General features: G+C 41.3%; 10 protein-coding genes across 10 annotated transcripts; 6 read left to right on the top strand and 4 right to left on the bottom strand.

Annotated features, from left to right (window-relative positions):
- Window positions 1-474: 474 nt before the first annotated feature.
- DI09_116p100 (uncharacterized protein) lies at window positions 475-2,823 on the bottom strand (the record flags this gene model as incomplete). The annotated part of the gene is made up of 1 exon (XM_013384016.1): window positions 475-2,823. The coding sequence occupies one exon, from the start codon at window positions 2,821-2,823 to the stop codon at window positions 475-477; it is 2,349 nt and encodes a 782-aa protein (XP_013239470.1).
- A 47-nt stretch (window positions 2,824-2,870) lies between these two features.
- On the top strand, window positions 2,871-3,533 carry DI09_116p90 (uncharacterized protein; the record flags this gene model as incomplete). The annotated part of the gene is made up of 1 exon (XM_013384015.1): window positions 2,871-3,533. The coding sequence occupies one exon, from the start codon at window positions 2,871-2,873 to the stop codon at window positions 3,531-3,533; it is 663 nt and encodes a 220-aa protein (XP_013239469.1).
- Window positions 3,534-3,990: 457 nt separating this feature from the next.
- DI09_116p80 (uncharacterized protein) lies at window positions 3,991-4,402 on the top strand (the record flags this gene model as incomplete). The annotated part of the gene is made up of 2 exons (XM_013384014.1): window positions 3,991-4,280; window positions 4,345-4,402. The coding sequence occupies 2 exons, from the start codon at window positions 3,991-3,993 to the stop codon at window positions 4,400-4,402; spliced, it is 348 nt and encodes a 115-aa protein (XP_013239468.1).
- Window positions 4,403-4,757: 355 nt separating this feature from the next.
- Window positions 4,758-6,497, top strand: DI09_116p70 (uncharacterized protein; the record flags this gene model as incomplete). Its single annotated transcript, XM_013384013.1, has 4 exons — window positions 4,758-4,964; window positions 5,018-5,258; window positions 5,669-6,424; window positions 6,463-6,497. The coding sequence occupies 4 exons, from the start codon at window positions 4,758-4,760 to the stop codon at window positions 6,495-6,497; spliced, it is 1,239 nt and encodes a 412-aa protein (XP_013239467.1).
- An 861-nt stretch (window positions 6,498-7,358) lies between these two features.
- DI09_116p60 (uncharacterized protein) lies at window positions 7,359-7,831 on the top strand (the record flags this gene model as incomplete). Its single annotated transcript, XM_013384012.1, has 2 exons — window positions 7,359-7,558; window positions 7,726-7,831. 2 exons carry the CDS (start codon window positions 7,359-7,361, stop codon window positions 7,829-7,831), a joined length of 306 nt encoding a protein of 101 aa, XP_013239466.1.
- Window positions 7,832-7,993: 162 nt separating this feature from the next.
- On the bottom strand, window positions 7,994-8,614 carry DI09_116p50 (uncharacterized protein; the record flags this gene model as incomplete). Its single annotated transcript, XM_013384011.1, has 1 exon — window positions 7,994-8,614. One exon carries the CDS (start codon window positions 8,612-8,614, stop codon window positions 7,994-7,996), a length of 621 nt encoding a protein of 206 aa, XP_013239465.1.
- Window positions 8,615-8,914: 300 nt separating this feature from the next.
- On the bottom strand, window positions 8,915-10,019 carry DI09_116p40 (uncharacterized protein; the record flags this gene model as incomplete). The annotated part of the gene is made up of 6 exons (XM_013384010.1): window positions 8,915-9,185; window positions 9,229-9,354; window positions 9,408-9,612; window positions 9,648-9,753; window positions 9,802-9,872; window positions 9,911-10,019. Coding segments are annotated over 6 exons (888 nt in total), but the record flags the coding sequence as incomplete, so codon positions are not given.
- Window positions 10,020-10,366: 347 nt separating this feature from the next.
- DI09_116p30 (uncharacterized protein) lies at window positions 10,367-11,478 on the bottom strand (the record flags this gene model as incomplete). Its single annotated transcript, XM_013384009.1, has 2 exons — window positions 10,367-11,216; window positions 11,285-11,478. The coding sequence occupies 2 exons, from the start codon at window positions 11,476-11,478 to the stop codon at window positions 10,367-10,369; spliced, it is 1,044 nt and encodes a 347-aa protein (XP_013239463.1).
- Window positions 11,479-11,594: 116 nt separating this feature from the next.
- DI09_116p20 (type IV NAD(P)H:quinone oxidoreductase) lies at window positions 11,595-12,191 on the top strand (the record flags this gene model as incomplete). The annotated part of the gene is made up of 1 exon (XM_013384008.1): window positions 11,595-12,191. The coding sequence occupies one exon, from the start codon at window positions 11,595-11,597 to the stop codon at window positions 12,189-12,191; it is 597 nt and encodes a 198-aa protein (XP_013239462.1).
- Window positions 12,192-12,307: 116 nt separating this feature from the next.
- On the top strand, window positions 12,308-14,617 carry DI09_116p10 (uncharacterized protein; the record flags this gene model as incomplete). The annotated part of the gene is made up of 1 exon (XM_013384007.1): window positions 12,308-14,617. The coding sequence occupies one exon, from the start codon at window positions 12,308-12,310 to the stop codon at window positions 14,615-14,617; it is 2,310 nt and encodes a 769-aa protein (XP_013239461.1).
- Between the last annotated feature and the right edge of the window lie 175 nt (window positions 14,618-14,792).

The following is a 14,792-nucleotide window of genomic DNA, read 5'->3' as shown; positions in this document are numbered from 1 at the left end:
TCTTTGAAGTGGCCTCCAGAGTATCTTTGTTCGCCGTGTTTTTCAAGAACTAAAACTCGGTTGCACTAATTAAATGGGTTCGTCCAATTTTAAGGTGCATGCGGATATTTTCCATCCCCTTGGCTGATATCTTTATTTTAAAAACATCCTGCCCTCATGCCTCTTTACCATAATATGATACCTTTTTCCAAAGCAAAAACGGTTCAGACATCACTGTCTAGGTTAGTTTGCGTTTCCCCATCAACAGATGAAAACAATAGACAATATAACTCGACCGCAGTGAGAGAGAGAGAAGAAGAGGAGAGTGTCTTTGGAGGAAGCATTGATGTATTTTTTTTAAAGTAATTCGTTAGACCAATAAATACCGACAATTAATTAACTCCACCCATAAAGGGCCTTGATCTTTTTACTATCTTAAAAGCTCTTGTTGTTGATGGCATTGAGTTGTAATGCTACAATTGAGCTTTATTAATTTTAAATTAAATACTTTTCATACTCTTCCGCACTGGCCAATAAAGGCAATTTAACCCTTTTTCTTTTGGGTGTTCTATTGTCTTTCGAAGTGGTCTGATCGTTAGCACCCTCCTCCTCAGCATCTGCATCTAAAAACTGGCCATTCTCATAGCCAATATCCTCATCGCTCGATACTAATCCGTCCTCTTCACTCAGACCATCAATATCGTCGCCATCATCATCTGAAAATGGTTCTTGGATGTCGACGTCACTGGTCTGAGAGCCATCCGATGGGACCAGGTCGATACCATCAAAATCGCTTTCTCCATCACTTCCGTCTGGAATGCTGAGGTTAGTTGTTACTCGTTTTGCTTTATTCACAAAGTACTTGTGATAAAAGACATCTGAGGCACAAACATCATGGCTCGAAAGAGACGAAAAATCGGATGTTGAAGGTATTGGCGCTTCTGATTTTGAGTGTTTTTTCGGGTTTTTGTATGCCCAGCGATCAAGAAATGAGCTTAGCGAATACGACTCGAATGGATTGCTTGTAGAATTCTTCAAGATCGTTTCGGGATTATCAAGTTCCTTTGCGGAAATTCCCTTGGTCGATGCTGAAACTCCCCTGGTCGATGCTAAAATTGCCTTGGCTAAAGTAGAAACCGATGGATGATAATGCAATAAAAACGGACAGATTTCGAAAAATGAGCAGACAAGCTTTTTTTTGGAAGCATCCAGTGTAACTCCACACCACGAGGGATCTCTTTTCAGTGGATCCCACGAATTATTATAATCCCCTGGAGGCAGAATTATATCCTTAATAATTGAGGGTCTTTTACGTGTGATCAGTAGAAAAACCTCGAGAATCGCTTGAAGAACAGCACACATGAAGGCAATAGAACCTGACAACGAAATGAATGCAAGCCATCTTTTCACAAAGGCAAGTATAATCGGCAAGGTTTCTGCAGAAAAGTCGCCTGACATTTTGTCCATTAGAAATGTCTTCACAATTGCAATATGCTGTTCTGCTTGATACCGACCATGTCCGGCAGACCGATCATCAACAAGGGATTCCCAAAGAGATTTCTGGAATCTCTCCTGTAACGAGGGGACTTCCTTTGAAATTTTATAGAGCAGCCAAAAGGCCTGAAGAGATTTTGACCAAGAACCTATGTGGGTAAGTCTAAAAAGAATGTCAATCGATGGAAGCTTGGCGTCCTTGCAAATCGAAAATGCATTGTGTACGCCCTTCAGTATAAAAGATAGCAACTTTTCTTTGTGCGAATCAACCTGATTTTCCTCTTTTTTTACATTCTTTTTCTTATCTTTAGAAGGGGCTTCTGGCCGATCAGATAATAACTCTTCAATGAGAGAGACATACATCGCAATCATTTTCCGGGCCAGATCCTGGAACCGTGAATCAAGAGGGATTTGCGTCAATAAAACAATCCCATAATACTGGGCATGTAATGAAGAGGTTGACGGCGTAGATGCTTTTGAAGAATTTGGAGAAGCAGATGAAGATAGCTTCGAGATAAGGACCTGTTGCCATAAGCCAGAGACCACCACTTCTGTCATTGCGGGGTGCATGTTAATAATTTTAAGGATCAACCTTCCAGAGGTGGAGGCTACTTTTTTCGAGGAATCCCCAAGTTTAGCAAATAACAGAGAAAGGAGAGCCGACTCCTGCTCCGGATGTGTCGAAAAAAGATTCGAAATTACGGGAAGAAGTCGAAGCCGCAGTTGCTCATAAGGAGACATCAATTGCTTTTCAAACAAACGTATCAAGTCTGCATAGGCTCTTTTGAGCGAATCCTCAACAGCCCAAACCCATAATTCTGGATCCGAGGGGATCTTTGGTCCTTGGCGTTGCTCCATGTATTTAAGTTTGTGAGTTGTCGGAATAATGTGGCTAGAAAATACCTGGGCCAACGAGACAATTGCGTCTCCAATAGATTCAGCCCTGTTTATTCCAGAAGAAATCCAAACCATCCACTCAGAAAGCTTGCTAATGAAAAAATGTGGAGCCTTCGCAACAAGCAGGCCATATGCAGCCAACCGATCGGAACGGGTACCCTCATTCAGCAGATTTAAATAAAAAGACAAATCATTAGGGGCATTTTCCAAGAAAATTGCCTCCTGCGTCTCAATCAACTGTTTCCCTTTGGTCCTTAATAGCTCCAATTGGCCTGGAGTAAACGAAACAGGTGTACTCGACAAAGATTGAGATAAAGACTCGCCCAAAAGGGGAGATAAAAGCTCAAACCATGGAAGCTCACTGCCATCGGTATCCTTCAAAAACAATAGTGGCTTTTTTGAGGATTTCGTGGGATTCTTGCCAACGGAGGAACCCTTATTTTTAGGAGCCATTAATAAAAAATTCACATTAGACGGGCAGTTAAATTTAAATTTTTCAAATGCCCGTAAATTCACCGAATGTCTCAAATAATTTATTATCCTCTGCATATCAACTGCTTCCGAAACATGGGTGGAAAAGCAGCTTGGCCGTAGCTTTTTCACAAAGTAACTTGAAACTTTCACCCAGTTGCCTTTCGGGGTTATATCCGCAGGGTCAAGATATTGCTCTTGTCAATCATGTTAGAAATCATCTCTGCAATGTCTATTCAATGCAAAGAATGAGGTCGCCCACTTTGAAAGAAATGAACTTAATAATGAACATTGATTATGTCGATCAGGGGATTAAAGATAAACTTGCCGTGCTTATTTCCGGAATTTACGCCAGAGCCGAATTTATTTCTAAGCACTCTTCTCTGTGGCCGGAAGCCCTTTCTATCCTCATGAAATCTTCCACAATAGATATACTGGTCAAAGATCCTCTTGATACGGCAGATGCTTTGCTATGCCAATGTGACCTGCAATTTTCGGATTTGGAATGGTATTCGTTTCGGGCCCTGCTTTCCAAAATCCTGTTGTCGACTGAGATCATGATATGTTCCTCTCCTGATATGCACGAACGGGATGTGGAAGATCTGAAAATTTACATCACCAATAGATTCAAAAGCTACTACCTGTCAAGGAATTCCCTCTCAAAGGTAGGATTTGTATTGTTGTTACCGTAGGTTACAAGTCATCTCGAAAAGTTTGCCAATGTTTGGCTTCAAAATTTGCTGGCAAACGTTAAATAAATTTATTTCTCTTAGAATGGGTGTTGATTATTTCTTTTAGGGACTTTCTAAATACGCGTAGTGATTCTAAGGAGCCCTCAGGCACCCCCAGCCTTTCCATTTCATCTAGATAGGATTTCATCTGTTTCAAAACCTTTTTTTCAGAAACACGTACAGGTTCAAAGATTTCTCCATTTGGATTCTATGTCTAATAAGGGTGTGTCGCTTACATTGGGCGATTGACTTTGCCGGGGGAGTACTTCAACGGTTCTGACCTCAAGTCGGCCTGATTTGTCCATTAAATAAAAACATTTTAAAATGACATACCAATCAAGTTTAAGTTTCACTTTATTGGTTACACCTCTAAACCCTAATGGGATATAAGAGCATTTTGGTTTCTGATGAATTGTAAATGAAGACCATCTATTTGATATGTCTCGTGGCGTTTATTGTCCTGTTTTTGAATATATCGGAAGTAGCCTCTGAAGCAAATGTTCCAAACAAAGACGAGCCCAAGAAAGATGCAAAGAAAGACGATGCAAAGAAGGGCGATATAAAAACAGACGATCTAAAGAAAAATATTACAGCGGCAATCGATCCCAATGAACAGAAAAAGCTTACTCTCGGAGGTTCCTCTTCATCCAACATGAATGGCGCCGTGTTTTTGTGCGGTACCTTGGTCTCGGTGGCTGTCGCTTTCTTGTAACAATATTGTCAATTTGAACGACGTTTTATGAATAAATAATTTTATTTTGGATGAGTCGAGTTCCCCAGAACCAACGATCTTTTTCCTATGTGGAGTATCCACAGCCCACTTGTTCTGAGCTGATAGACGCCTTTGGTGTTTTGATAAAAAGAGCCTCATATAACAAGCTTGCCTGTCAACAGGCGGAAGCCTTCCTAAACGAGCGCCAGTTCCATTGTATAATTATACACGAACTGCTGGTATGCCCTTTGTTTATTTACTCCAGGAAATTGTCAATAGCGACAAAGTCCAATTAGATGTCAGGCTATTGGCCTGCATTTATTTGAAAAACGGCTTTGAAAGACAATGGTCTCGGAAATATCCAAGGTCGCGGTTTTTAGGCTTAATTTAGATCGCTTGACGAGCAGAGTCGTGAATCGTTCAGGAAAGTCGTTTTTTTGCTTGTTTGGCATGAGGTTCCCCAAATCTCAAACATGGCATCCGTGATCGTGTCATCTATAGCTAAATATGACTACCCCGCCATGTGGCAAGAACTTATCCCATCCATTATTGACATCTTGTTTTTGTCCATGCAAAATGGTGATTTGTTCCAATTGTGTCGCGGCTGGAAATTGTTGCATCTTATTTTGAAGAGGCTATATATTCAGGGCCTTCCTTCAAAGAAATTGACATATATCTCGGTAAGCTTTGCCCCATAATATCTTTATAGACGTGTCAATATTTCCTGGCTAAGATTATTGAGCTCTCTTTGGCGATGGTCAATCTCTATCCTTCGAGTTTGCAAAAGTGTAATGGTCTTCTCGCTTCCAGCATCGAGCTCTCTCTTCGGTGTGTCCGTTTGACAATTCTGGGCGCATATCGAGATTATGGCTCTCCTCAAAACAAATGCTTTTCTGAGAGCAATTTACCATTGCTGCGTGGGCTTCTTTTTTCGCTTGGAAAATTTTCATTTTCTCACCGCACGACAGTTGACGGTATATTCCTCAAAGCCTAACCGTTAGATGGTGCACTTTATCCCATACTCAAGCAAATTTCAAAGATCTTTTGTATTTTCTTAAATACGAGCCAAACTCGCAATATCGAATTGCAGTCTTCTTTTTGCCCCTTTCCTTTTAAACTAGTGTGGGAAAGTGAGCTTTCGTCTTCCATTGGGGCTCTGTTTCTGGCTCTTGTTTTCCAGCTCGATTGTACCTGCTTGATTGAATTTTAATCCATAGCCACTCCAGCGATCAAAGCGATGGCGCTTACTTTGTTTTACTTGCTTTTCAAGTCGATTTCATGCCAAGTTAAAGGTAGCCGCTATGTTTGTAATCAAAAGATCCTCTTTGTATTCTTTTTTCGAACACATCCCAACACTCTGAGCTTTTGTGGCTTCTTTTAACAGAATATTATTCCTTTAGTCAAGAGTGCGACCTTGAAGCCTGTTTAAATGATCCTGAAGAAATGTTGGTCTTATTTAGACCAAAGAAAGGTTTGTATACCAGCAAGGAGAGTACCAAAGACGAAAAGCCTGATTTTCCTTTATCCGGCGTATTCAATGGACCCTCCAATTGTATTAATGTGTCAATTTCAAATCAACTAAGAAAATTCTCCAAGAAGCTTTACAAGGCTTTATCTTGTTTGCATCCTTCTTTTCCGGTGGATTGGGAAAATGACTCATTGGAGACAATTATCAAAAGACTGCTTATCTTTGATTTTCCGATAAAAGATGAGGGTGAGGTGTTGTCATTTAACAGCTTTCTATTGAAAAGATATTTTCCTGCCCTTCCCACCGATCCCTATTTCAGCTCGAGAGTTTTTTCATCCTTTTCATTATTGTCTATGACCTTCATGTCAGAATTGGCATGCAGTAAGACCATAGCCCCAATATTGTCAGAAGAAGCGCTCAAAAGTATCTATGCGTATTTATGCAGCATCCTTTGTAGCAGCTTTAATTTTGGTCAAAAGGTCAATTACCACCTCCCTATTCTCAGATATTTTTGCGCCGTCTCCATCGGATCGTTACTTTGTTTTTGCAGATCGACATTGCACGGTTTGGATGCCGTCATCTTGGGTATCTCAAACCTGTTGTTTGAATTTCAGGATTTAGATCTTCAATGCGACCTGCTGGACATCACTAAAGAACTTGTTTCTCTAACAGGTAATATTGATGTAAGTTTTCCATGTTAATCATATCAGCTGGAGAGCGGAAGCCTGGGCAACTCGCTGATTGACGTAATTTCGACTGGCTGGAAGTCGAAATCATGCAGTGTGGAGCTTCGTTGCCGGCTTTTGGGCCTCTTGAGCGCCATTGTAAAGGTACAAGATATCTTTATTTGATCTTTAGTCATTGGGAGCAAAATCTATTCAGCTCCATTCAGTTTCCATTTCACTGATTAAATCTTGTCTCGGAATCTCAGAGGCCCACCAAGGCAATGGTATACTGACATTTGATAATGGGGACGTGTACTACTACCTGGGAGATATTCTTTGCCTGTGGTCTTCTCTCCTTATTCATTACCCCTGTTTTGTAGAAAATCTCGAGTGCAATTATGAGCTTTTTGGGATGCTTTCAAGGCTTTCTCTTCGATTTCTAACGCTGGGATCTGAAAATCTAGTTCTCGTCTTTTCTATCGTTAACAGCTATATTTTAATGCTACCGATTTCCTATTTATCCGTACCATAGGCTTTAAATAATTTTGCTTAGGAGTTTTCGTCTTTGTTTTTTGCCGAGCTTTCCGATTTGATGCCAGGCTGGCAGCCAGAAATATGGCCTTTCATGTGCAAAGTCTTGGACTCTTGTCTCCTGAGAGCCTTTTCTTTTCTTAAAGCTATTGATTGGTTGAAGGGAATTTTCTTCGCAATTAGTAACCTTATTTTAATGGAGGAAGTAGAAGATTAGCTTTGATTTTGGTTTAGGACGAGAAACTAAGCTCGTATTCTTTATTTCTGTTCCCGGCAAGAATATGTGTATTAGATCACCACTTTTTTGATGTATTATTATCGACCAACCCATCACCAGAGTGTGCTGAAAAATTTGGGAACCTTTGGCTTAGAAAGGTGGTGCTTTTCAATTCTCATCTTAGGCTGAAGAAATGGAGAATGCCAAGGACAAATTTGTCTCGGCAATGGCTTTTATCTTGATTTTGTCTAATCCGGATTCGTGTCTTTACCATGTTTTTGTTTCGCAGCTGGAGTCCATGATTTGCCTCTTTGTTAGCTTAATGCTTGATTATGAACTTATTTCGCTGTCCTCGGAGCCTGCAATCGATGATCTTGAAAGATCCAAAGTCAGGTAATCAATAATCGCATTACAAATCAGATCCATTTTAATATCGGAAGACTATGAGTTTTGTAAACTCCACCGAGCCAACACCTTTGCGAAAGGTGACTTGAATGCAGAAGAAATTAGGCTTCTTCAGGTAATTTGGGGCCCACCAATCTTGTAGCTTTTTTCCTCAGATCCGCTGATGGATTTTTCATTGCCCTCTGCTGTGAAGCGGCTCATAGGCCGTTTGGGAACATATCCGGAACTAGAAGGGATTTTGAATGGCCTCCATCCCATTAATCTGCGCTATTTACAAAGCATTTTGAACAATCCATATCTATAAATAATATTTACCGCACATCATTGCAATAAACGTCGAGCCGCGCGTCGTCAACCGTTAATTGTGTTAATGTTTGCGCTTAAAAGGAAATCGACAACATCTTTTAGCGAGCTTTATTTTTTCTAAAGAGATGGACAAATAACAAGGGTTTTCGTCGCTGTATCGTAGAATCTCACTACGCCCTCTGGAACTGGTCCAGTGACTGTGGTGGCTTTTGCCTTTGAGCTTTTCTCGGTGGACGAAGACTCTGCAGGCCGCTGCTTTTTTGTCAATAGCTTGCTTAGTGCTGTTTTTCTTGCTTCTTCCATTTTTCGCTCCTTGGCTACTTTCCTTTGAACGGCCTTTTTATGCTTGTCCTCCTCAGATACAAAATCGTCTCTCATTGCTTTGTGTGCTTTTTTGGCGTCCAACTCGGGACTTTCTTCCACGAAAAACCGCCGCTTTTGACGCGGGATGAACTTTACAAACTTATCCCCATCGCTGTCTTTTCCGTTTGAATCTTCATCTTCACTATCTGGAAAGTCAGGACTGCTATCATCTTCGTCGGAATTTCGAGTCTTTAACGGGCTATTTCCGCCGCTCTCTAATTGATCGACCTCGCTGGGATCGAGCAGCGAGGCATCATCCTCGTCCAGCTCCCCACTTGAATAGTTGCCTTCTATATCATCTTCGCTTGATACGGGAGCATCTGTCGACGTGTCATTCAAGCGTCTGGTTGATCCGGTGAAAGATCTCAGCCTCATGGGGTATACACTTTGCTGCTTTGTTTATTAATTTAATTTTCTATTTGAACTGTTCAGGAGAGGTTTGAAAAACTGGTTAATTTTAAGCTTCATTGACCTCTGGGGGGCGACTTGGTTATGTAAATTTCCGCTGTTTTCCTTGGTATCATTTGAAGGGGGCCGATTTGGTGCGGAGCTGGCCGAAATCGGCTCCTTCCTGTGCGAAAAATATCTTTTCTCCGAAAAATACAGCATATGATGTATCCCGCGATCGATATTCCAAATACGTACAGACTTGTCATCCGAGGCAGACGCAAACTATCATTGGGTAGGGATTATTGCTTTGAGTCTTACAATCGATGGGTTGGTCTTTGACCAGGCCACAGCCGAAACCTCTGAATTATGACTGGAGTAAATATGGCATAGCTTATTTGCCTGGTCCCAAATATGCACGCCCGATGCGCTAGATCCTGTCAAAACGTACTTATCATCGGGGGAAACGTCACAGTTTACATAGAATGATGAACAAGAAAACGAATTGCACGAGAAAAAGTCGACATTTCGAGATCCATTGGTCTCCAGGCGACATAATCTACCGATATTAAAGCACCGAAAATCGAACCTGTTGTCTGTACACGTGCCATATAAATAAATGCCGTCTCCGGAAAGCGACATCGAGGAAAAGGCTAAAAATTCGACAAACACGCTTACCTCTGTTTTTTTCGTCAGGAAGAAACAGCAATATTCCGGTTTTGGATTTCCTAACATCATACAAATAAACGTGTCTAAAAGCATGATGACAACCAAAAGTTACCCTGTGGACGAGTAGGAAACATAAAGGAGATTTTCATTGAGCGGGCAAAAATTGATCGAAGTAACCGACTCAGACGGCATTACGGAAAGTATTTTTCTTGAAGATTGCTTTGAAGAGGGTCTAGAAACGGTCCAAAGAGGAAGACAGTGCTCTGCGGCGCGAGAATCCCATATGCACACTTGTCCATCTCGCCCTCCAGTGGCAACTTGGACTACCAAGTTACACATGCAGCCACCTTACATTGTTTATGAGGAGACACCTTGACAATCTTGACGCTAGTATTGGAATGCAACCTTTGGCCATGGTACAAGTTTTGCCCCGTTTTGACATCTGTTTGTCTCAGTGACTGGTCCCCAGAGACGGTCCACTAAACGTTACGTTGCCAGATGCATACGATCGATTGGTCATTGTTTGACCAGCAAAGGTCGAAAATGGCGTTGGAATGGACTTTATAGCTATGAGACTCTATTAATGCAAAGGTGTTATGCCGCCGAAATCATTACCTACTATCGAGTCCTCGGACCAATTCAGAATGCTAATGGCACCGGCCTCTGAAGAGACACAGATTGTATTTCCATTATTGCTTGCTAACAGATCAAAAGCCAGGTCATACTATTGCAGAATGAAATTGCCGTGGGAATGGAATACTGCTGCTCGTGTGTTTCGGAGGCGTCAAAGTATGCTTGTTGGGGATCCCTCGAGTCATCTTTTAACTGGAACGTGTACCCAGGCGACGTATATACATAGTTGAATAGCGAAGAAAATATACAGGGCTCAAAGGCTATACATCAATCGAGAATGCTTACCGAAATCGAGATATTGCCTCGACAATGCGAGCCCATTGGTATACATTGCAGCAGCAAATTCAGGAATAAATTTTGGAATAAATTGCAAAAATTTATCAAATTTATTTAATGCTTAATTTATTTGAGAATAAGCCGAGGACAATGTAGCTTTAATTATTTTCTAACTGGATCAAAAAAGGGGTGCTTCATCGCATCAATTGTAGTTAGGCGCTCTTGATGGTCATATCTTAGCAGGTTGTCAATCAAGTGAAGGGCCTCCTGCGAAGCAAGATGTTCGTTTTCGGGGAGTATAAATTTTGCCCAGTTTTTCTTTGTGTGGACGCCAAGTTGTTGCCTCAACTTGGAATCGATTTCCAAGTGATATTTTTCAACATAACAGTCAAAGTCATCGCTCCCCAGAACCCGAACAATCTTAACCAGTTGGTCACTATTATCCTGTCCCATGAAAAAGGGCTCCTTCTTGAAAACCATTCCGGCTAACATGCATCCAAGGGACCACATATCGAGGGAGTAATCATAGCATTGGAAATTGACCAGTAATTCGGGACCCTTAAAGAAGCGAGAAGCTACCCTGACATTGTACATAACCCCCGGATGGTAGAACTCGGCCAGACCCCAGTCGATAAGTCTAAGTTTTCTATTTTCATGGTCAATCATAACATTGTGGGGCTTCACATCTCGATGCATGATCCCCATGGAGTGGCAATAGTCCAGGGCCTTCAACAGCTCGAAAAGATAATATCTGACATCAAGGTCCGTTAGTTTGGGATAGAGATGCTTGAAATCTGAATTACGGACATACTCAAAAATGAGAGAAGGAACCTTGGACTCGTTGTCTCTAACGATATCCAGTAGCTGGATCACATTAGGGCCGGAAGAGATATTTTGCAAAATTTTGATTTCACGTTTGATCTTTTTCGATTTAACCGGCTTTAAAACCTTAATGATTACCTCTTGATTTGTTTTGATGTTGAACCCCAGGAAAACTTCGGAATACTTCCCCCTACCCACTTTTGATATTATGCGATAGTTATCTTGGCATCTAGACATATTAGCATTACCAAGACATACCCCCATTTTATCGGCACATTATCATAGTTCCAATAGTCGGACGATCGTGAGTCGTTTACCCAGGCATATATTCTGGAAATGCTGGGTGGATTTTCACACAAGGGTCCAGGCAGCATCGAGATAAGGTCTTGCTTTTCAATGCCAACTGGCGGCGAGACAGGATCCGGAATATGATTCAGAGACCCCATGTGCATTCCAAAAAGGGGAACTTGCACTCAAACTTTTATTTTTTAATTTTAAATAAAATTCAAATTTAATCGCTGAGCAATCACAAAGTTTAACACTCGACAATTTGGGCTTTATTTATTCCATGAAGACCGTATATGTGATCATCTATTCGGCCTATGGCCATGTCGAAAAGATGGCGCAAAGCATCATAAAGGGATTGGAAAAATCCAGCGTCAAGGTAAAGCTTTTTCAGGTTCAAGAAACACTTTCCCAGGAAGTGCTGGGAAAGATGAACGTAAAAGCGATGCCCCATATACCTGTGGTGACCGCAAATGATCTCCACGCAGCGGATGGATTTATGTTTGGATTTCCGACCAGATTTGGGATGGTTCCAGCACAGTTTAAAGCCCTTCTTGACAGCTGTGGAAAGCTGTGGCTAAATGGCGGGCTTTCGCAAAAGTTTGTCGGAACATTCGTGTCCACTGGGTCTTTGGGATTTGGGCAAGAAGGGACCCACTTGTCGTTGATGCCGTTTTTTGCGCACTTGGGAATGATATATGTCCCGTTGGGCTCAAAATGTCCCCTATTGCTTGACCTTTCTGCTGCACATGGCGGATCGCCCTACGGTGCAGGAACGCTTGCAAGCTCGAATGGGTCTAGAACGCCATCAGAACTAGAATTGTCGATTGCAGAATTTCAGGGCCAAGAATTCGGTACCCTGCTTAATAGAATGCAATAAAATAGAATTAATTGCGAATTAGTTGCGAATTAAAATATAAATCCAGCATAGTGCAAATCGCAACCAATTGTTTTTGTTTATTTGGTCTGTAGCAAGTCTGCTTGTTTCTTCACATTATGGTGGACTGGGCAATGTCCGGACAGCCATCTGGAGACATTAAGCTGTCGTATTTGAACTGCTCTAAGCAACAAAGATATTTGTATTGGTCTACAAATTCTCCGTTCTCCATTCCTAGCTTGGCAGTGATCTATTGGGTTCTTTTTATTGCATACAATATCTTTTTATTGATAACACTGTTTTTTTACATCAAATACGGATCCAACTACATGCTTCGGAAACGAGGCTTCAAGGCTTGCATTGCTTCAAGCATCTTAAATTTGATTGTTTGCTCCTTCGTTTTTTGTTATGAGGCTAACTATGACTTTCCACATATCCCGCTGATATGGATTTATAATTTCTTTATCCCTATGTTTGTTATTGTTACCTGGGTTCTCAGAGGTCTAGACTTACTTCAAAAGTTCCATTGTAACCGAAACAAGCTCTTGTCGTTGCGAAACTCAAAGATCGACCTTGAGACGTCGGGTTACTCTGCATTACAAGAAAATGAGGTTGTTCATGACAAGATACAAGTATTTGATAAATCCCTATCAACTGGAAACATAGAAATCAATGTTCCAGCCACCGTGCAAGATTCTGACAAAAAAGCGCGATCTTCTTCAGTTCAGTCGCTTCCTGACCAGTGCAAAAGTTCCACTGCCATTTTTAGAGATAACTCGTTGAATCCCTCATCACCTTACAACTTTATTTCGTCTTTAAATACCCCTTTAAATAGAAAAGCATCCTTGTCCCAGAATTGCAAAAAGTGTACCTTTCGTTGTGCACCATACGATGGTCACGATAAACTATATAACCATGTGTCTTGCGAGTGTAGAATTCTCGATACTCAAATACACGGTCGTCTCAAAGACGAAAACACTAGCCACGATACTGATACGGAAGATATTCCCGGTTTTGTTGGTGATAAAAATGTCTATTACGCTAAATCTTCAAATTACGATGGATGTTGCTCAAAGAAACATCCACCTTCTACTTTTGATTACAAATATGATGAAGAATCTGCTAATACAGCAAACCTTGATCCTTTTTCCGCCGATGCAAGCGAGTTGCCGTCTACTCAATGTCAGTGCAGGCTTTGTTTTTGGAGCAGGAAGATTTGCAGCCTCCCCGTTATTCGATCGATTGTATTCCTTTTCTTTGTGATCACTAAATCCATTTCCTCTCTGTTCACTTATAAATTCTTTTACATGTCTAAATGTGGACCCCGGGTTTTTTTATTACTTCTTCTTGTGATTCACTTTGCTGTTTCTCTATTTCTTCATTTCAGATTTAGCTCTCCTTATAACAATTCGGTACGGTTAAGCGAGCTGTACGGGCCTGCCATTGTTGCAACGATGGCATATACATTTATTGTCACCCCGGTTCTGCTATACCAAGTAACTTCGATCACTGATGCATTCGGGATAAAATATGATCTTCTGATAACTTTCTTTGTCGCTTGTCCCGGGTTCTGCATTCTGCTTCTTTGGACGGATCTTGATTTACTGCAGCCGCTACGATCTTATATCCCATCTTCGTTTATACTTTTAATTGGAGGATCGTTCATTCATTGCGTAATAATCGTTTTGCCGCTCCTTTCAGCCATGTTTGGAGAGGCCCATCATTGTTATGGGAGCCTCGCGAATTTGAGTCCCAATTTTTCAGTATCTTCGCCACACCTCCCATTACTCCCTGTTGCGAAATCAGACAAGAAATCATGCGCAAATGGGATCAGTTTCTCCAAGCAGCCAAATACCATTCTTTCCTTGAATTCGCTCGGCCACTTGTCATCTGTTAAAAAGTCACTCGCCAAGCTCAACTTCAAGTGCTCTTGCTTCCATCAATATTCGCTTGAAGGATTGACTCTAGATAATATCTTCTCTGATGGTCTTTTGCTTGCCAAATTCAGAAAGTTTACGATCACCGAGTTTGCGGTAGAAAACCTTTTGTTTTATGAAATATGTAAAGAGTATAAGCAGCTATGGCCGGCAAGTGCGACGATGACGAATTTGCCTCAAAACCAACCTGTCGTTTTGAACCAGAATCACGTGTTTAGCTGTTCTCTTGAAAAGACCAGTGAGCTGTTCCACGAGCCCGCATTGCAAATTTATTCAAAGTTTATAAGATCAGGGTCTACATATGAGATCAATATAAATGGGCGCACGAAAAGGAAAATAGAAGAGCGTATCGTTGACTGTCTGATATATGAAGACTTATTTGACGAGGCCCTTGAAGAGGTATCGCAGCTTTTAATTTCGTGGTCCCTTCCTAGGTTTTTGGAAACCTTAAATGAAAGCATTAACCAAAGCTTTTCGAAAATACCATTTTAGCGGCTGCGGCCCACTATGCGATTATTTAATAAATTTTTATGTGAAATGAATCGGAAAAAGAAGCACATGCATGGACGTATGGATTGATTTACACATGCACCGATTGACTTATCTACCTATGCATGCACTTGTCTATCCATGCATGCACTTGTCTATCCATGCATGCACTTGTCTA

Source organism: Mitosporidium daphniae (genome assembly GCF_000760515.2).
Source record: "Mitosporidium daphniae strain UGP3 chromosome Unknown contig-116, whole genome shotgun sequence".
Lineage (NCBI taxonomy): Eukaryota > Fungi > Microsporidia > Mitosporidium > Mitosporidium daphniae.
The sequence above is the reverse complement of the archived record's forward strand: the minus strand, read 5'-3'. Positions and strand labels throughout refer to the sequence as shown.